The sequence below is a fragment of the Pyrenophora tritici-repentis genome, chromosome 4 (assembly GCF_003171515.1).
Source record: "Pyrenophora tritici-repentis strain M4 chromosome 4, whole genome shotgun sequence".
Classification (NCBI taxonomy): Eukaryota; Fungi; Ascomycota; class Dothideomycetes; order Pleosporales; family Pleosporaceae; genus Pyrenophora; species Pyrenophora tritici-repentis.
This window is the reverse complement of record NC_089393.1, coordinates 303401-323232: the sequence shown is the minus strand read 5'-3', so window position 1 is coordinate 323232 and position 19832 is coordinate 303401. Positions and strand designations below refer to the sequence as shown.

General features: G+C 51.4%; 11 protein-coding genes across 11 annotated transcripts; 5 read left to right on the top strand and 6 right to left on the bottom strand.

Annotated features, from left to right (window-relative positions):
- Window positions 1-381: 381 nt before the first annotated feature.
- Window positions 382-2479, top strand: PtrM4_088870 (Atrophin-1 domain containing protein; the record flags this gene model as incomplete). The annotated part of the gene is made up of 2 exons (XM_001934652.2): window positions 382-596; window positions 643-2479. 2 exons carry the CDS (start codon window positions 382-384, stop codon window positions 2477-2479), a joined length of 2052 nt encoding a protein of 683 aa, XP_001934687.1.
- Window positions 2480-3132: 653 nt separating this feature from the next.
- PtrM4_088860 (uncharacterized protein) lies at window positions 3133-3366 on the bottom strand (the record flags this gene model as incomplete). Its single annotated transcript, XM_001934653.1, has 1 exon — window positions 3133-3366. The coding sequence occupies one exon, from the start codon at window positions 3364-3366 to the stop codon at window positions 3133-3135; it is 234 nt and encodes a 77-aa protein (XP_001934688.1).
- A 362-nt stretch (window positions 3367-3728) lies between these two features.
- On the top strand, window positions 3729-4764 carry PtrM4_088850 (SUR7 multi-domain protein; the record flags this gene model as incomplete). The annotated part of the gene is made up of 2 exons (XM_001934654.2): window positions 3729-4182; window positions 4238-4764. 2 exons carry the CDS (start codon window positions 3729-3731, stop codon window positions 4762-4764), a joined length of 981 nt encoding a protein of 326 aa, XP_001934689.1.
- Window positions 4765-5351: 587 nt separating this feature from the next.
- Window positions 5352-5741, bottom strand: PtrM4_088840 (uncharacterized protein; the record flags this gene model as incomplete). The annotated part of the gene is made up of 1 exon (XM_001934655.2): window positions 5352-5741. The coding sequence occupies one exon, from the start codon at window positions 5739-5741 to the stop codon at window positions 5352-5354; it is 390 nt and encodes a 129-aa protein (XP_001934690.2).
- Window positions 5742-7218: 1477 nt separating this feature from the next.
- On the bottom strand, window positions 7219-8730 carry PtrM4_088830 (CENP-N domain containing protein; the record flags this gene model as incomplete). The annotated part of the gene is made up of 1 exon (XM_001934656.1): window positions 7219-8730. The coding sequence occupies one exon, from the start codon at window positions 8728-8730 to the stop codon at window positions 7219-7221; it is 1512 nt and encodes a 503-aa protein (XP_001934691.1).
- Window positions 8731-10536: 1806 nt separating this feature from the next.
- Window positions 10537-11705, top strand: PtrM4_088820 (bZIP-2 multi-domain protein; the record flags this gene model as incomplete). The annotated part of the gene is made up of 2 exons (XM_001934657.2): window positions 10537-10819; window positions 11149-11705. The coding sequence occupies 2 exons, from the start codon at window positions 10537-10539 to the stop codon at window positions 11703-11705; spliced, it is 840 nt and encodes a 279-aa protein (XP_001934692.1).
- A 630-nt stretch (window positions 11706-12335) lies between these two features.
- Window positions 12336-12917, bottom strand: PtrM4_088810 (Tctex-1 domain containing protein; the record flags this gene model as incomplete). Its single annotated transcript, XM_066106854.1, has 4 exons — window positions 12336-12611; window positions 12677-12751; window positions 12810-12857; window positions 12912-12917. The coding sequence occupies 4 exons, from the start codon at window positions 12915-12917 to the stop codon at window positions 12336-12338; spliced, it is 405 nt and encodes a 134-aa protein (XP_065962522.1).
- Window positions 12918-13625: 708 nt separating this feature from the next.
- Window positions 13626-14094, top strand: PtrM4_088800 (VTC1, Vacuolar transporter chaperone; the record flags this gene model as incomplete). Its single annotated transcript, XM_001934659.2, has 2 exons — window positions 13626-13659; window positions 13736-14094. The coding sequence occupies 2 exons, from the start codon at window positions 13626-13628 to the stop codon at window positions 14092-14094; spliced, it is 393 nt and encodes a 130-aa protein (XP_001934694.1).
- Window positions 14095-15280: 1186 nt separating this feature from the next.
- PtrM4_088790 (uncharacterized protein) lies at window positions 15281-16743 on the bottom strand (the record flags this gene model as incomplete). The annotated part of the gene is made up of 3 exons (XM_001934660.1): window positions 15281-16029; window positions 16076-16213; window positions 16266-16743. The coding sequence occupies 3 exons, from the start codon at window positions 16741-16743 to the stop codon at window positions 15281-15283; spliced, it is 1365 nt and encodes a 454-aa protein (XP_001934695.1).
- Window positions 16744-16886: 143 nt separating this feature from the next.
- PtrM4_088780 (uncharacterized protein) lies at window positions 16887-17132 on the bottom strand (the record flags this gene model as incomplete). The annotated part of the gene is made up of 2 exons (XM_066106853.1): window positions 16887-16976; window positions 17022-17132. 2 exons carry the CDS (start codon window positions 17130-17132, stop codon window positions 16887-16889), a joined length of 201 nt encoding a protein of 66 aa, XP_065962521.1.
- A 114-nt stretch (window positions 17133-17246) lies between these two features.
- Window positions 17247-18242, top strand: PtrM4_088770 (GINS complex subunit Psf2; the record flags this gene model as incomplete). Its single annotated transcript, XM_001934661.2, has 3 exons — window positions 17247-17465; window positions 17577-18100; window positions 18140-18242. 3 exons carry the CDS (start codon window positions 17247-17249, stop codon window positions 18240-18242), a joined length of 846 nt encoding a protein of 281 aa, XP_001934696.2.
- Window positions 18243-19832: the final 1590 nt, after the last annotated feature.

Genomic DNA, 19832 nt, shown 5'->3' with positions numbered 1-19832 from the left:
CTACCTTTCGCGCCCGTCTGTCTTCTTTCCCTCAACTGTTACTCACCTCTTCGTGGGCCAGCTGCCGCTCTTTTAGCAACCCGTCGCCCTCACCAACGACTTCCGTCCCTCGCTGCTATCTTACCCCAGTCATTCTTTTTGGGTCGGATATCGTTTGTTTTGTGTTGCTTAAAATAACCCACACTCCTTTCCCGCACCATTCCGACTGTTGCATGTATCGCTCGTCAATTCGCAGACACGCCTGAATTACGACCTTACGCTGTTAATATCTGCCTGGAGCCTCCCCCGCAGCTGTGCTCGCACGCTGTCACGTCTACTCTATCTGGGACAAGCTTCCGTTTGGAAACATAATTATCTATCCGAGACATCGGTTTTGGAGCCATGCCGCACTCGCATCACCTTCACCACATGCGCCACCAGCTGCGACACGACAACCAACTTGGCTCTCCCATCACCGGAAGCAAGACAATGCACGTTTTTGAGAGGGCCACGCGCGTCCTCGTAGCTCGCGCCGAATCATCATGCACAAACGACAGCGACCCTGGCTGCACAAAGCCTACCCAGGTGCCCACAATGGCAATTGCTCTGGCCGTCATGTACGTAACTCGCCTCCTTGAAGGCGAACCCGCTAATCAAGCATAGCGTACCTATCGTCGGTGTATCTATCGTCCTGTGCTTCCTCCACCGCCGTAACAAGAGAAAGCTGGCTGAGGAAGACTCAAAAGATCAGTACAAGTCCAACGATTGGGGTATGGAGGGTGTCGCCAAGACGAACAAGAAGAAACGCCCGGAAATGAGCCTGTCCGAAAAAGACGCCGGTGGAGGTCACGATCGGGGACTGTCCATTGAGGCTGGAAGCCCCTACATTCTCCCCGTCGGTCTGCATGGATCTCGTGAATCTTTCCACTCGCTATCGCGCTCGCAACATGACCCCCACGACCCCTATGGTCCCGTCGCTTTCTTGAAGGATGACCAGAGCACTCGCGGCTCAAGCGTCCGTGGCGGCCCGTACCGCAATGAAACTGGTTCCGTGTACACAACTTCGAGCAGTGGAACAAGGAAGGAGGGTCTGCAAGCTGGTCTGCTTCAGAACGCGCAGAGAATGTCAACGTCCAACCCCGTCCGTGGCGATTCGCTATCCCCCGTCAGCACCTCTTCTCCCGACACCAAGTTCCCTGACCCAGGCATTCCTCTGAGCCCCCTCAACCCCCGCTTTGAGAACCAGTCTCCTATCTCGCCGCCCGCCGCATCGCCTTCCCCGTCCATCAAACCCAACTCTGTTCCTACCATCTCGATTCCTGAGCCTGGTGTCACGGAGAAGCAAGTCAGCAAGTCGCCTGTACAGACCTCGAACGAAATCCCCTCATTGCCCCGAATCAAGTCTCAGGCCGTCGTTCTCGAAAACACAAACACGCACAGTATCATCAGCACGTCTAGCTACGGTGAGGGCTTCCAGATCACACCGCCTTCCCCTACTCGTGACCAGCCCAAGATCGTTGCCCCCAAGCCCCGCTACTCTACTGGTCCTCAGAATGTCGGTCTTGGAGTGGATGACTTCGGCCACAACACCAACCGTCTATCAATGAGCTTACGCCCCATGCCTCCGTCTGATGACCCTCAGGAGAACCCAGAAGAGCGCGCTAACCGTATTCGATCTTTCTACAAGGAGTACTTTGATGATTCCAAGCCCGAGCCTGCCGGTGGTCACATCTACAACGACTACGTTGAGGACTATGGCTCAGAGTACCAGGACGGCACCGTCTTCGACCCTCGCACTGGTAACTTCGTTGTCGCTCAGCCCAATGCTCCCTTTGCCGAACCCATTACTCGTCGTGCTATGACACCCCCGCCGCGAGCTCCTCCCCGGTTCCGAAGCAACACTGCCACTGGTCGTGGCGCTCACATGTCCAACAGCTCCGTGGCTTCATCACAATACCCACCTCCTCGCGGCATGTCCTCGATGAGCGGACGCTTGCCTCCCCCCATGAAGAAGCCTCTGCCCCCGCCTTCCGCTCTGTCATCGCTACCAACACCAGCCAAGCTCAATGAGCAGTCCATGATCTTCGACGCCGCCGACTTTGCCCCACCTGTTTCCTACCGCGAGAGGCAAAATGGCGCACGCCCAGACAGCCCATTGGGCAACCCCAGGCCCTACAGCCCAGCTGTGCGCCCCCATACTCCTCTAGTCGGCTCATACGACGAACTACCAGCGCTCCCGAGCCCTTACCTCATGCGTAAATCTGGTACATTCACCGCACTGGACTTTGCGCCACCTGGTCGTATCCGGGATCCGGCTGGGTCGGGTGCTTCCGATGCTGGATCTATCCGCTCTAATCACTCTGGCATCTCGGCCGCTGGTCGATTTGCTGTCCGTAGTGGAGCCAACCGCGTCAGCCGGATACCGCGGGACGTTCTTGGTACAAAGGATGACTTTGCTCTCCAATTAAAACCTAGGATGAACTTGGTAATGAACGCCTAAACTAAAACCTTTGCGACTGCTTCAGCACATATCAATCATGACCGATATACCCACCGGCCTGCTGGCAGAGGTTGTTCTCTACTGCCTTGGTCAATCTCAAAAGCTCATATCATGTCAACTTCTTTTGCATACAACGCTACTTTTGGCGGACATGACGATTTCCTTGGTATTGTGGTTCAACCACAGCGCGCTTTGGCTGCCCGCCACGCCACTTGCAGCCACAACGTATGTGCATGCTTGTTTTTTTTTCCTTTCTACATCACAGTTGTAACTCCACGAGCAAATCACTTTTTTCTAGGGCAGTTTAGCGAGGCACTGGAGTTACCAATGTCTAATATATATTCTTCGTTGCAGGTGTGAGTTAAAGAGAGAGGAAGTGAGAGGGAGATGATAGCTTAGAACGAGGAGGCTTGGTGATAGAAGTGAAGCGCGATGGAAGGCTTCTGTTTGGGTGTGAGACATTTGGATGAAGCATATAGAGCAGTAGAAAGAAGAGGTACTAAAACAACATCATCATAAACATTTGTGTTCACTGTGCTACGCTGTCGCGGGCTATGCTGACTACGCCCTTTTGATCAGGCAATAGAATCTATTTGGAGCAGCGCAGATCCGACGGCTAGCGGAATTTCGCTTTGTTCCGCGCCCGCCGCCCGTCACTCAACCTCAGCCACCGAACTCGGCTCCCTCCCAGACTTGTACAGAATGGCCCCATTATCATGCAAATCCTCCAGCCCCCAGCCATCGAGAAGCAGCTCCACCCCCAGCTGTCTGTTGCACACCGTCTCCATGGCGACGTCATGACCAGCCTTGCGAACACGCGTCCGGCCAGACCATGCGAGTGCCAAAACGTGCACGCACGCCGGTGCTTCAGCCGCCCATCCATCCATGGCGATGATTTGCTAATCGTCATTAAGCCAGTGGCTTAGTGCCGGTGCGTGGCGTCGTCAAACCCAAAGGCATGCGCCATGGTCGGCGCGCCTGTCTGCAAGTTTTGCCTAGGGGTCTATACGTCATAGCTTGACACCAACGACGAAGAGCGTTGGTGCGATGGATCCATAAAACTTACGACTGCTACCGCTGCATGTGCGTATGAGATTGCGTTGCCCCGTGGTTCCAGGCAAACAAGGCAATTAATTCCTGCTGGCTCTTTGCGACTTTGTTTCAGATATCTCTCTCTCTTGTCGGAGATCCCATTGCTGCTCATTTCTCTCACTTTTGCTGCTCAACGCCTGGTGTTGCACAGCCTGCCATGAATCTTTTCAATCGCCGCAGGAAGTCGGACGACACTGCTGTGTCGGCGTCTTCACCCCCTGTCGTCGCCCCCGAACTCAGCAAAGAACAAATCAAAGTCGCAACTCATAGGCGCAAAAATTGGTCTCTCGCAACCTCGTTCTTCCTCTTCATCACCTTCATCTTCCTCATCCTAGTCAACATATCCGGTGTACGCAACAAGCCTGTCATCAGGAACTGGTACTTCATCCGCCTCGACTTGAGCAACATAGTGCCAGCTAGTGTTCCGAACTTCGCTCTCATCAACACCATTGCCCAGACGCTGGGTCTCCATGATTTCTACCAAGTCGGCCTTTGGGGCTTCTGTGAAGGCTACAAAGGCCAGGGCGTGACGTTTTGCAGCAAGCCTCAGACATTGTACTGGTTCAACCCCGTAGAGATTTTGCGTAATGAGCTTCTCGCCGGAGCATCCAGTAAGTTGTTGCGCCTTGCATGATCCAGAGAACGTGTCGCTAACAACATCTCTAGTCAACCTCCCTGCCGACATCAACGACATCCTCAACCTCATCCACTTTGTCTCCAATTGGATGTTCGGTCTCTTCCTCTCTGCTACCGTCCTCTCCTTCGTCCTAATCTTCGTCATGCCAATCTCGATCTACTCGCGATGGCTCACTCTCATCGTCGCTATCCTCGCCTTTGTCAACGCCCTCTTTGTCACTGTCGCTTCCGTTATCGCTACCGTTATGTTTATCATCTTTCGCAACACTATTGGTGGTGTGTCAGAGATTAATCTCCGGGCGGACATTGGAACGACATTGTTTGCGTTCATGTGGGTTGCAAGTGCCTTTGCCATTTTCGCTTGGCTGGTACAGATGGGTCTCTGCTGTTGCTGTGCGTCCAGGAGAGACGTCAGGAAGGGCAAGAAGCGAGGAAGCGAAAAGGCCTACCACATGGATGGCGTCGCAGAGACAGGTGGCGTCAGGGATAGCAGACCTGTCGCGGCAGAGACAAATGAGAAGGCTCCGAAGAAGTATCAGTTCTGGAAGCGCGGCTAGGTGCCTATCTCCCTTGTGTTATACCAAGAGACGTGGACGTTGACATTTTCATCAACAAGGTCTAGTCTATCATCATCTGGTTCTGTTTTTTTTTGGGCGTACAAGCAAGACAAAACAGGTTTTGCATTCTCACCGGTTCAAGCGAGCGCGGCGTTGGTTTTTGGCATTCAGCATAGCATGGCACAACATAGATTAGCGTTGGCATCAGGTGCTACGAGCACGAACACCACATTTACCTACGTACACATACCTAGACCTTAATGATTATCTTTGAACAAAACAAAAACAACACTACACATTTCTTAACTCCCTGTCACTGCCGTAGTTCGGTGTTTCTTGTATAGCCCTTTAATTGCACTTATTCATGCTATATCCTTGCCCTTTCTTAAGAAATGACTCAAGATTCCCCCGGCTATACCGCGATTCCTGTAACAATATGTCTCCGAATTGAGTGAGTGTTTCAGGGAATAATTGCAAAACAAAACAAAACTTCATGTTTATGATGATGGTGGTGCAAACGAATGTATTCTCTAAATCTACCACTTTCCCTCTCCGTCTTCCCCAAACGAACGTTTAACCAAACTAATCTACCTCCCCCTATCCTCATACCAATCCCGACCCCCTTCATCCCTCCCAAACACCTTCCTCCACCCCTTGGACACGGCATCCGTGACGCTGAAATCGTTGAAAAGCCATTGGTTCGAGTGCCTCCCATAGTACTTGAACGGGATGACATCCGGCGGCTCGCTGCTGACCCTGCGACTGCGCCTGTGAACGCGCGGCTTACTGAAATCGCCCGGGGCGACGCCCACGCTTTCCGGGTGTGTTCTGGCGCTTGGTGAGGCGCGCAAGTTGCTGGTGGTGGTGTAGCGCGAGGAGTTTGTCGACGCGGTGCATGTGGTGGATGTTGTGGCGGATTTAGTGATGCGTGGCATGCTTGTGCTGTCGATGGAGGGTCGGGCACGTCGCTGGGACATGGTTGGGTAGGGGGAGGTTTCTCCATTGATGTTGTTGGTGTTGTTGGCAGTGGTATTGGCGTTGAAGGTGGTTTGTTGGAGGGAACGCAGTCTTGAAGTCAAGTCTTGGGCGTTGATGGCGTGTTTGTTGTAGTCAGTCATCGGCAGTGTGGTGGGTGACTCTGTGCTGAAAGCGATGACGTTGGGGTCTTGGCTGATGGTTGAATGTTGCTGATGTGGGTCGTATTTCTGAAGCGTGTTGTATCGCTCTGGTGGTGTACAGAAAGCTGATATAGGACTAATGCAATGTAGTAGTGGCATCGATGGTGGCAGTGCAAACCAGGGGGGGATTTCAGTCAAGTATATATGTTTTCCAGTACTACACTGCCAAGTCTCTGTATACCATTGTCCACGCAATTGAACACTTTATTCCCGTTTTCCAAGCCTGCTGGGGTGGGTCGCAGCTGTACGAAAAGGGCTCCATATATGTGCCCTTTCGGACCCCATTGTCGAACCAGTGGCTTGACCCAACCATGAGCCGCATCGTAGACGGCTACTCCGCTTTATCCCGCAGCACACTTGCATTGCGTCCAGCTTACTCGCTGTTCGTCTGCAAGCGTCGTGAACACATGACGTTGGCCCTGCAAAGTTGTAGTCAGCCTTAGCGGATATCGGCACGCTGGACAGAGGCCGTGCACCAGCCACAACAAGCCACAACAAGCCACATCCAATCCGCGCCTCTTCCGCTCGGGCGCCGACCCGAAATCAAAGGCCGCGAATGCACAAGAGCCCGAAGCTGCAGCTGTGACATAGTTGCTTCCTTATCAAACGGCTAAACCGGGTGGCCCTCGTGACCCCGACACTTTCCGGCTAGCCATTAAGACGTCTAGCTGTGGCTCGTGGTCCGCCAAATTTGCGTCTCGGCGCTTCTCCGTGGCTTGGGATTGAGGCACGTGAGTCGCAGTCGGATGTACGAGCCACACGAGGCTGCATTGAACGGTACCTACGGCAATAGAGGTGGACACTATGAGTTATGTGGACGGATGCCAACATCCGCAAAGGCCTAGGCTTGGCCCTTTATCTTTTCCATCACTGATATGTACTTGAAGTTAGGCAAACGACGAGATAGTCTCACAATCTCAAAGGTAATTACTCTTTTTCGCTAGGAGCTGGGACCAGGACGCGTCATTGTGCGCACGACGGGGGACGAGGTATATGATAACACATTATCGAGGGACAAAAATAGTGACTTTGGACCATAAGAATTTAGACTTTTGCTCAGGAGACCAAAATGGGGAAGAAAAGGGCGTAGGTAAAGGAGGTGAAACAATACTTGCACATGGCGAGCATATTTGGGGAGAGTCGTAACAGCGACATGAAACTTTTATATGTAATTCGCGTCTCGTGCAAGAAAGGAAAACGCCGTACGCCCCGTCATAATGGGTATATCAACAGCAGGAACACTACCAACGCCGCGCATCTAATGATTAAGAGCCCATCAAACACCTGGGACACCTTCTTTGCTCCGTATCCGTCCGTTCTTGACAGAACCTATCGTGACACCTGCTTCGCCAGTCAGCCAACCCGGCATCTTCTCACCGTCTATGATGCCCTCTTCAACCAATTGCCTGACGCCGGCAAACACATGTGTTCCCTGGAACGTGATGCGCACGTTTGGTGCCCAGCCCTCTTCGTTCTCAACCTCTTCAAGATCCTCTACTGTTCTATCAAGCAGCGATGGGCGTCCTCTCCGTGTTCGGCTCGTCGCTTGAGCATCGAGGTTGGATGTTTCGCCTTCTACTTGCGTAATACTGTTGCCATCTGATGTCATTGGAAACGAGTCATCAATGCGAACTTCAAACCGTTCAAGTCCCTGGCCATCTTCTGGTTGTGCTGATGTACCGAAGCGACCAGCGGCAATCTCTTTCCGTCGTTTGGCCTCTGAAGTCTCCTTTCCGTCTAGTGGTCGTTTGGGCCTCCCTGGTCCAGCCTTTGTTGCACCATTGACATTGCTCTTATCCCCGGCAGCCTTTTCCTGCCCATCCCCTTTTTGTGTTGTGATGAAGTCCAGCGCATTTTGGCTAAAGCTATGGTCCTGGAAGATGCTCCAGCCTCCTGCTGCAGCATTGCTCTTGCCGGGGCCGCGATATGTCAGAAGGGCGTCCAATGACTTGGTAGTGAAGTTTGTATTGGTCAATTGATACCGAGCAGACGGTCTGGAGAAGGCCTTTGGTATCGCCTGTTGTACAATGTCTCGCAGGTGTCTCCCGTCGTCTCCTACAACCTGTCCTGTCAGAGTTGCCAGGGACGAGTATACAAATGGCGAACCGTTGGGCCATATAAAGAACACCGCTTTCGCGCTATCTGTGCTATTCGTCTCGATCGCTAGCGATGCCTCGTTACTGTACGGCGAATCGTGTATGTAGACCCGTAGTATTGTCATTGGCGATGTCTTTATCCGTATTATAAGGTAATGTGCCTTCATGAGGGGAGTAAGCTCTCGCGCAAGGTTGGACATGAAGGTTTGTGCTTGGAATCGTGGGAGATGGTCGGAGTCGTTCGTAACCTCCATGTCGGTCGCTGCTGATCGAGCATTTGGGATTTTGGTGAGACGCTTCGCTGTCCAACGGAGGGCATTTGGGTGGTCGAGCAGATACTGTATCTCTGCTGTGGCTAGCTGATACATGGATATGCCGTGTCTCCAATCTCCCTCAAGGATGCGATCTAGCACCTCTCTCCTGCCCCCTTTGCGAGCAGCCAACTGCTTGTATATTTCCTGGAGTACCTCGTAGCTTTGTGCAGGCTCGTAGATCTCTTCATCATCCTCCTCTGTGCGGTCATTCAGGAGATACGGCCTGCAAAAGTCGCGGTTCTTTTTGCTGAGCCATTGTAGCGCGAGCGATACGAGGGATTGGCGGGAGAGCTTGGTGAAGGTACGCTGAACTTCGCGGTGGTTCACGGGCAGCCGATGCGAATGTGGGATGTTCTTATAATCCGGGGCGGTGGCCATAGCAGGAGCTTTTCTGGTTTCATGGAGGGGTGGACAGCGTTGTTGATGATGAAATGTTTATCGATAGTCGTCGCGCTCAGACGCGTTGTCAAGGAACAGGGTCTGACACGTGATATCGGTAATTCTACGTGTAACGACCAATTCAATCTGCGTCTGAGCCCTTACAAGTTCATCGATCCCAATGTTCGAGGAAATTTTACTTCGTGACACTTGCTTGAGTAAAGTCTCTGTCAGGCACGGCCTTGGGAGAGACCCTGCATGGCTCGGATACTGTTAACAAAGGCAGGAGCACCTGGCAGTCTACCTAAGTGTGCGATGTATTTCAATCAAATTGCACAAAGCTGTTCTTACAGATTGGCAACAATATAGACCTATGCCGGTACGCTAATACAGCGCGAAGACACAGCGTATCCTTCACTGCTTGATGCAAGAGAGAGCTACAATACCACTAATACACATGCATATGGGAGCAAGTCTGGCCGTTCGGATAGCTCCGAACCTCCCTCCGTGGCATTTTCCGCCGACTTGAACCAAACCCGGTCCCGACTGCGAGCCAAAGCCACTGTGATCTAACTCTTCGCTGTTCTAGTATTCGAGGCAAAATCGCAACCACTAATTTGGCATGTACAGCCGGTATGCGTTAGTTATTCCTAAGTGATTACTACAGGTTGCATCTACTACGGGGTATCCTAGCCTGTATGCTCATTTTGAGATCAGCTCGGGCTGGAATAGACTGGCGTTTTCGGCGTTCATACCCTCCCAATCGATATGACAATTGTTATTGTGTCATCACACAAGCACAGCTATCTCTTGTAACAACCTTGGGTTTTCCCTGCAGTAGGTACCGGTAGTATGATTACTCTTCCAGTATTTGCATGTGCAACGCGATGATGGCCTAACTGTCGTTGAGCTTCGTGATTGTGCGAACGTTCACAGCTAGCTCCTCTTTGCATGTGTCCTTCATCGCTTGAGCAACCATACGCAATTGGTAACACTTGTATAAAAGATAAAGCCCGATTGTTAGGAAAAGTGAGACCAAAGCCAAGAGCAAACTTCGGTCCAAATAATGACTGCATGATGCAGACGCACTTAGTTTTGAAGCAAATGGCTCACATGCAAAGACACGTGCCCTCGGAGATAATACCGTCTGACACTGCCGACGCTTAGTAAACACGGGCGGAAGAATCTCGGAAGGATCTCGCTGAGGCCTGATTCGCCAGCGCAATCTTATGTGCGTCTTTGATGACAAAATACAGAGACAATGTTAACCGAGGAGATGAGTATCGGGTCGTCGCAGCGCCTTTGAACAGTAATCCTCTTCACAAACGACTGTCACATAGGGAAGCTTTCCTGTACCAGAAATTGATTACGAAGCTTAGCTGGAAGGGCGCAAACTGTTTCCTACTCTAGAGTGCGTGGGGGTGAGGCCGGTCGGGCGTACTGTCACCACTAATCGCTAGTAGGCGCTTGCGGGGTCCGTTGATCTCTTGAACATCGGCCCAGCCCTTGACAAAACCGAACGTCACGACTTTCGTCCACATCACTCTTACCGCTTGCACCTGCCGGACCTACCCGACGTCTTGTACACCACACTCTACGCTTTCTACACACAAAGACAGAAAAATATTCTTGGAGCCCGAACCAGGACCCAGTTCTGCAAAATCTAGTTGACACGCAAGCGCCATCAGACTTGGTATACTCAACACGGGTTTCGCCGGTCTAGAAACCCCTCAACACCCCAAATTCTCCACAACAGCACCCAGCGTCTTCACTACATCGTCGCCTGGAGAAGACAAACGTCCACCCATGTCCGCCTACAAAGGCCAGCGAGGGCCCAACGTGTCCCAGTATATCGCGAATCTCAATCAGCTGTCGCCGCAGCAGGATTTGCTGTCGGACCCGGCACCCGCTGAGGACTTCTCCGACTTCCTCAACGCCGATTTTCTAGACGTGAACAACACGCAGAACGCCAGCGCCGACTTCGATATCAGTTTTGACAACGAGCCATCACAGCCTTCAAAGGCAAACGGAGAATTTCTGCGTAACCCAAGCACAGGCGTCGACGCAAACATGGACTTCAATCTGAATGGTAAGTCACGTCTCATCTTCGGTACTACCCTTTCCATGATCAATCTGGCCCTGGCCGTTTGAGAGTGTGCGTCGCAGGGTCGTATAGGGTCTGCCTAGCGCCGGCCAATCAATTTGGCAAGGTGCATGCAAACCCCGCCATATATGCATCGTCACCCCACACTACTCTCATCAGCCACTCAAAACGCCGTGCATGTGCGTCCTGCAGCTGAGCATCACCAGCACGCAATTGCGCGTGAGCTGCGAACAACTCCACGCTCATGATACGACTGGAATGGTCTATCTCATCGTCGTCCTCTTGAGCCATGGCTGACCTTGACCTACTTGCAGGCGACTTCCCGTTTACCGACTTCAACAACTTTGGCGCAAGCACAGCCTTCGACCCGTCGATGCCATTGTCGCACACTCAGCCTAGCCACTACCCAATCGCACACAACTACGGGTCGCCGACATCATCTTTGTCTCCGATCGCGCAAGGCTTTGACCAGGCCTCGAAGAAGCGCAAGCTTGACAATGTCGCTCCAGTCATGCCACAGCAGTCGCTTGACGAGAACGCTCGCATTGCCGCAGAGGAGGACAAGCGTCGCCGTAATACGGCCGCAAGCGCCCGCTTCCGCATCAAGAAGAAGCAGCGCGAGCAAGCGCTCGAGCAGTCGCAAAAGGAGGCGCAAGAGAAGGTGGCCAAGCTAGAGGCCACTATCCAGCAACTACAGACGGAGAACGCATGGCTCAAGGGTCTGATCACGGAGAAGAACGGGGGCAAGAGCACCACGGACGAACTCAAGGCACTCATCAACAAGCGCGAGAACGCTGTCAGCGAACGGAGTAGCTCTACGCACACAGATGGCGTGGGTACCAAGGCAGAGAAGCCAAAGGTGGATGCCTAAATTCTCTTCTCTGCTTGTCTGTTTTGAATTGATGTTTACTACTGCACTGCTTCAAAAGGCTGAGTGGTTGTTGTCACGAGGTGGCTAGTCCAAGTATGCGATGATGATTTTATGGCGTGGAGAGAGTAGGCGTATATACCAAGGTCCGACATATATTGCAAGTCTGTTCAAATGTATCAAGATTCGTTTGCTTCACGATTGCGGCCTGGATGTGATGTGCGCTTGACGACAGGACATGCCTGTCATGGACCAGGTAGCCAAAGTCCAGAAGACGAGAACACGTCAACCCTTGTACATACTGCAGTTACATGCGAAGTGCAGTTGCGCCTTGTTCATGGATAAAGTCACAAAATACTAGGTATCAATTCGCCATATTGACATGAAGAAGCGCAAGACTATGCCCATGCAGGTTTCAAACGCCAATTACCGTGAGGAGAAGAATAGAGACAGCACTCAAACGGTATCCAAGCCAACTCGCCATCACTTCTCACCATCACTCAACAAGCTGTTGACATAACTCTCGCTCGCGCCCTCCTTCTTCGCAAAAGTCTGCGCCCTCGCACCCGGCGCATTTGTCAAACGCCTGCTCGGCAAATGCGCCCATCCCTCAGCGTTGCGGACGCTATTATTCTAGATAGCAATCCATGTGATGGTGATGACAATGTCCATGCCCTTCTTCTCGGCCGCCTCCCACTTGTAGCTGTATGTGCCATCCTTCTCGTTGTTCCAGAAGGCGCCGACAGCGCTGTGCATGCCGCGACGGCCGTGCTTCTCAGGTTCCGCAGGAGAGCCAATGTGTTGGATTACGGTGCTGTTGGCGATGTACTTGTAAGGGGGTTGCGACGGAGTATCGGGCGTGGCTTCGGAAGTGCTGGTTTTCTTGATGAGGGTCTGGAGGATGTATTGCTAGAGAGAAGAGGAGTCAGGAGCTGGACAATGACATTGTGGTTAAACATGCGATGGAAACTCACGATGATCTTGCTGTTCCAGTCTCCTACTTGGGCGTGGTCGTATGCTTCTGCGGCACCGATGGCCTGTTCGCAAGCCTACAAGATGATGTCAGTACCAGGAACATTGAGAAAAAGAGGGTCTCTCATAACTTACGGTCTGAGCAATCTCTTGCAGCTCGGCAGTAGGAAGCGGTGACTGAGACTGTGTTCTTGTTAGCAAACCTTAAACCCCCCCTGGAAGCTCCAGAGTACTGACGGCCATTGTGATGATGTTGTGTAGTAATGCAGCAGGGTTGCAGTCTGGGTAGGTTGTGGGACGTTTCGGGGAATCAGCGATAAGTGTTGTGTGATGAGGCTTTCAAGCTGGGTGTTTACGTGTTTGGCTTTTGGGGGGTTAGCGTCTGGCGTGACTGCCGACGTGGTTGCAGGGCAGGAGCAAAGAGGACCGGGCCACCCCCAGAGGCCACCAGACGAGCCAATAGGCGTGCACCCGGGCAATCCCTGTCACGTGCTCACCCACCCAGGTGTCATAAAATACTGGACATACTTGTGGAAAAAAGCCACTGTAGTCGCCAGATACGTCTATTAGGTGCTTGCCCACACTGTCCAGTACATAGAGTATTCCATGTCACCCAGGTGCCCCCAGAAGCCAGGCGCGAGCCAATAGGCGTGCACCCGGGTTACCCCTGTCACGTGGTCACCCATGTCGCCATGATTGGTCGCAGATTGTATGGGCCATCGCGACCCGCAAGGACGAGGAAGCTTTTATTTGGGTGTCGCAAGTTTCCTGACTTCTTACTAGTATATCTACTGCTGACTGCGAAAAGCTTCCGCGCCTTTTGACCCGCCCTCACTTTGCTTTTTCCCATCGTTGTACCGCCAAGCTCACCGCTGTACAACCTCAGCAGTTTCCCAAGAACGCGACGTGCTACTACACCATCAGTGGGGCTATCATCACATCGTCATCGCCATGTCTACCCAACCGCTCCTTCAGACCGCGCCAGGTTCGTCAAGCCCCCCCCTTCGCAACGCTACTCCCTTTTTAAGCTCCTCGAGCTCCTTACTAACATTCTTCACTAGGCAAGCGCATCGCCCTCCCAACCCGCGTCGAACCGAAAGTCTTCTTCGCCAACGAGCGCACCTTCCTCTCATGGCTCAACTTCACCGTCATTCTCGGCGGCCTCGCTATCGGTCTCCTTAACTTTGGCGACAAAATCGGAAAGATCTCCGCTGGTCTCTTCACCCTCGTTGCTATGATGGCTATGATCTACGCCTTGTTTACCTTCCACTGGCGCGCGCGGAGCATACGGATGAGGGGCCAGGGCGGCTTCGACGACAGGCTGGGTCCCACCATTCTTACCATTGCCCTCTTCGCTGCTGTCATTGTCAACTTTGCCCTGAGGATGACCATGGGAAGCGATGAGCATGCCAAGAACTAAGTTGGGTACGAGAGATCTGACAACGGCGGTGTCGAGATGATGGATGGATGCGCAGCGGTCGAGACATGCGCGTTGAGTACTGTTGAACGGGTAGAGGGAAAATATAGGCATGCGCTGTGAAAAATGGTGTGTTTTGTAAGACCTTTTCGATGGGTTGGTAGGGCGTTACGGTTGCTTCAGGGGAATATGTTGGCACATGCACATTACTGTACGACTACGTATCAATATGGCTGAATGCAATAGTGTTTTTTTCATTGTGTCCATCCCGCTAGGTTCTACGTTCTCTTCGTATCAGATTGATTATTACCGTTCACTAACTTTAGCACACAGTCCGCAACAATCAATTAAGTGGGTCCTAGAAGGTTCAGATTGGATTGATTGATTACCGCTTTAAGCCTAGTAGTTACCTATAGGAGTTTAAGCCCTACCTAGATAGGTAAGTGGGTCTAGGAGAGTGACCGGATTGAATTGATTGTTGCGGAGTCTACTTTAGCATAAGAATTGGTTTTCGATATCGGAATAAGCGGGAGGTATCTACATGGCTTTCTCTGAACGAATACCGTACTGGTACCTCGCTGTACCACTCCCTGCTATACATTCGTCACACCAACCTAGAAATGTCCACCCACATGAAAACATCAAACCCTCCAACTTCAAAACGTATCTAACTCAAGTACCTCTTCAACGTAGTGCCATCTTACAACCCCCGAGCTGCATGGCTTCTCAATTACCAGCTTATCACCATACCTCCTCTTTCACATAACAGAGGGCACATAGTAACGCCGTCCATGTATAAGAGGTTTACCATGTTACAAAGATATATTTCACGGTGACAATTGCCTGTTCTCGAGAATCCCAAACAGAAGAACCATGAGAGGTTTCCTGGGGGTACAACTTACCTTGTGTAGTTCTGAGATACATGCACAGATCCTTGATATAGACAAAGTGAGATTGGTATACTCTTTTGGTCTTTCTGTTATCGTGTAATTCACATAATCATATGCATCTCACCCGGGTGTCATAAAATACTGGACATACTAGTGTACAAAAGCCACTGTAGTCGCCAGACACGTCTATTAGGTGCTATGGATATTGTACATGTGGAAGTTATATTCGATGACACTTTCTGTTCCATCACCATATCTGCTGTAATAACAATCTTGCCATCTGAGCAAGGTATCGCACACTACCAAATGAAGCGTTGTAGATTACCAGGCTCGTTAGGCCATGTAAACGTTCGATACAGAAAAGTGTATGCCACAAGCACATTGATCGCGAGCAGCCAGACCGTTTCCAAGACCATTCGCACATCAAACATTGTTTTGCGGCTCGATTGACCTGTCGGAAGTGAAGCCGTATTGCATGGGACATGCGACCGCCACATTATCCAGGGAATGATGAAGTAACGGGGCTCCACTAGTGGGGCTGTGATAACGGAGAGAGTAGTGGTAATTAGCCATATGAGTACGAAGCTGATCTGGCAGGAGTGGTGATTGACCGTGTCCTTCGATATGTCCTTGGTCTTTGGTGGTGCATTCACCAGTGGTGAAGCAAGAGTCTGGATGACTAACCACCCACATATGCAGTATACTGGGACTGCCAGATACTTCAGTGCTGGATATAGTCGGATCATCTTGAAAACGTAGAAGACGTAGTGTCGGTTGTCGGCCAAGGTATACGGGTGGATAATGGTGTTGAAGTGAACGACGAGAAAGTCGCAGGAAATTGCGAGCAAAAATACGAGAAGAGACGGAAATCCATAGGTCGAGACGTTGAGATGCTCGTCAAAGATCTTTTGGTACCGTTCTGGCATCAACGGCACAACGGGTCTAAGGAGCGGTCCTAGTAGGAGCGGAGCCGAGAAGAATGCAAAGTATGGCCAGATGTACAGCATTTGTGGAAGATGAATGGTAGCTGTATGTGCCGATTTGTCGCCTGCTAATATTAGCACTATCGTGGCTGATATGATGTCAGGGCTTACCAAGAACAACACTCCCGTTCCAGAAAACGAAACCAGCGAAGAGAACGAGGAGTATTACGTATGGTACAATAACCTTGAGCACTATCAGAGGCTTCCTGATTGCTGCAACCACTACCGAAATTACAAACATGGCAACGTCTAACAATCGTCAGTTAGCATCAGATTTTGTATAACATGATGTGTCACGCACCTTGAGGACCAGCATCTTGCACCGGACAATCGACAACCTTCCCTTCAGACCAGCTGTCTTGCAGCACTGACGTTATATCATGACTGTTTGAAGTAGCTGGTGGTGCATCTTTCTTCAATACATCTACCACCGCAAGTCCGGCCGGGAAAACAGCTACCCAGAAGATGTTTGTCTGTCGAAAGAAAAGTGCAACGATACCAAGAAGAACAAACCCCAAGTTTCTCAGGAGACTCCAGTTTGACCTGGAACTTTCCAGATACGCGGCATAAGAAAACAATACAGTCAAAGTCGACATTACATCAGTGTAATACAACGCAGAGAAAAAGAAGAGAGGCGGGAACAACGCAATATTGAGAGCAGAATGAACATAAGGGAGAAACGTAGGATCAGAAGTAAGAGAGCCTTCTCCAGATTTGCTCTGAGAACGCAGGGATGGGTTATTGCGCACTCGAAGTAAGCGTTGGATTGCATAGCTCATGATGAAAATGAGACAAATTGCCTGAGCATTCAAGAGACGCAAAGCGCGAGTATCACAGCCCAATAAGGGCTTGAGAATTTTGGACACCACATATCTAAAATGACAGTCAGTATCGCGGCACATATCATAGATGTAAGATGCTCTTACAGGCCTGGTGGAGTGGTTATCTTTGGATCCCAAGAGTAATCCCCTTCGCAGTACTTCTTGGCCTGAGGAACATGAAAGAACTCATCCTGTCTCTATTAGTATCTGGAATAGCGAGGAGTATATGAACTCACGAGATAGGCGTCCGGTACGATATTCGATACATAATTAGACCACGTAGCCGTAACGGACACAAGAAACGCGAGAGCACCCGGCAAAGACAATGATTCGAGTACGGAAACCATTGAATCTTCTCAGATGCAAGGAAAGAGGAACGACTGTTTGGACGAAAGAGATGATATCAGACATGGCGCGCAGAAGGATGGGCAATGCGGGTACTGAACAAGAAGCTAGGCCCAATGCGGCTACGTACCGAAACCCTGGAGCGCGTCTTCCGACATGGCAGCTTCACAGCCCGCGAACTTGAACATACAATTCAAGGCGCCACACCTACACATCCAACCATGGCATTGCCTCTCCCGCCGGGCCTGACGCCCCCGGAAATTGCTTTTCTGTGCGAAATGGAGCTCGTCACAGTGATACCACGTCAAAAACTCGAGGGACTTGAGCTTCTTGGAGTACGCGTGCCCCTCCAAACACACCCCGCCATATAACACTCTCTTTCTCTTACGATTGGAAGATTATATGTGGATTTTTCTTTGGTTGGCGGTTCTAATGACTAGAATTAGGGACCCGTGGGACCTCTCAATCCACCTCATAGAGCAAATATCCCCCTCTGGCTTGCCCTCTTGCTGAAGCGCCAACGCCGTGCCAATATCCTCCCGCCAGCCTGGCTCAATACACACTCTCTTACCGCTATCCTCGACCACGAAACAGACCATGCGGAGACATTCTCTCCTCCTCCACGATTACCCCCACAGCCTTCGCAGAATACGTTTCCCATCTCGCCACCGTTCCTATCGAATTCGACGGTAGATGCGGCCCCAGACGCCCTACCATATCACTGGCTTGAGCTAGGCGAAATGCTGCTAGAGGCAGCCTCTGACGACTTTGAAGAGCCGGATAATGTACGGAAACTGCTGAGAGGGCTGCGGGAAGTGCGAATGGCAAAGCTGAGAAGTGGTGTTGAGGTGCTGGACGCGGGAGGTGGATTCAAGATGAACGGTATTGGAGGCATGGAAGTAGGCGAGGGTAGATCATTCATCACGGGTGTCATTGATGGATTAAGGCATGTCTATCCACTGGAACTACTGTCAGTCTGACTACAATGTTTTTTACTAACACTCAGCAGAAAGATTTCGGCTTCACGAGAACAGCAGCGCAAAGACCGAGACCGAGAAGAGATGGATTCGGGCGCGGCTGATTACGACGATGACGAGATGGACATGCAATGATTGCTCGCCTTGAATACTCGCCCAGTGAGACTGGAGGCTTATCTCATTTCTTGTTGTGCAACTGCCGACTCAGACAAACTTCATCCATCTTGGCTACGCGCATCGCGCTCCCCAAAGAGCCACTCCGTCCGAACACCCATAAAGCATATCCCCCGCAACAGGACCCTTCCCCACGTTATATCCTGTTGCGTGTCCCCCAAGGTCAAGGTTATGCCTACAATTGCATGATATATTCAAGTCATCGCAGCGATATTGCCGAACTGGGAAACCAGGGGGTAACCTTGGAGAATAGCGTGCTCAGGGCCGTTGGTCGGGCCCCACCTAATAAACTTTTGCGACAGACGCCACTACCAACAACCGATAAGTCGTACGATTAATGGCATGGTCTCGCCTTGAATGTTGTAAACATATTATAGCACGCGCGTTGCCTTTCAAGAACGGTGTCCCTTGACTTATCCTTCCTCTCCTATCGAGTCTGGCCCTCTATTTCTGGGCCACAAGATATCCGGAACATCCGTCGTCTTCGTTGTTTGTCATTGTTCTTCGTTGTCACCGGGATGCCGTGTTTTCCCTTTTTTTTCCTGCCCTGGCCCACAACGTAACCTTGCACGCGATTTGGAGGCAATTCGGAAAGGTCGAGAATGGCATGGTGGTCGTGTGTCATCTGTGCACTTGGGCATCAAAGCTTCTTTTCTCACTCACAGTACCGCCGATGAATGCTTCCGATAAACTAGAAACTTCTTTCGCCGCAACACACGGTCTGGACGCATATCCCTGCTCGCCACTCGCTCACTACATGGAGACAAGTCAGTTTGAAAATTTGCGAGACAGAAATAGGGTGAAGATACGAGGACTGATGGAGTGCTTTCATGTGGTTGTGTGCGTGTGTGTGTCAGAGTCGATCATCTACCGACCGGTCACAACGTTACTGATTCAGGAACTACCGGTGGTAGTTCGGCACCTGCGAAAGGGAAATTCGAGCGTTGTGCGTCAGCGCACCATCGCTGTCACCGTGGGTAGTTGTGCTGGCTATGTGCAAATCAATATTGGATGAAGGGTTGATGTGACATTGTGAGGTCACGGAAACGACATGTGTGGCCTGTGATGCTCATAAACACTGACGCCTTTACACCCGCCGCCGACACGTGGCCAAGATGATCATGTTGTTGCTTGCTTTTCTGGCTTAATGGCACATCCTCCTTTCGTACCCTGGCAACAGTCGGGTATCGGCTCCACATACCCCAGCTGAGCGAGCGGCGTCGTGAGGCGCAACTGCAGGACTGGCCGACACGTGCGTCGAGTAGCCATCCATCCGTCCAACACCAGGTGCCGCCCATGAAGCAGCGAACAACCAAAAGCGATATGTAGTGTACCACGTGTGCGCGATGCCACCCCCTCGACATGCATTTGGGATATGCATGTAACAGTGTAACTTCCCGATCAGTGCCCGTGCATGATGGATGCGACTCGCGGGAAAGTGGAGGGGGAGGGATTGTGAATCGTGGTTTGTTCGGTACAGTAAGATGGGGAAAAAACGAATACCGTCAGCAAGTCCAGCGGCCAAAGGTACCAACGAAACCGACACTGATT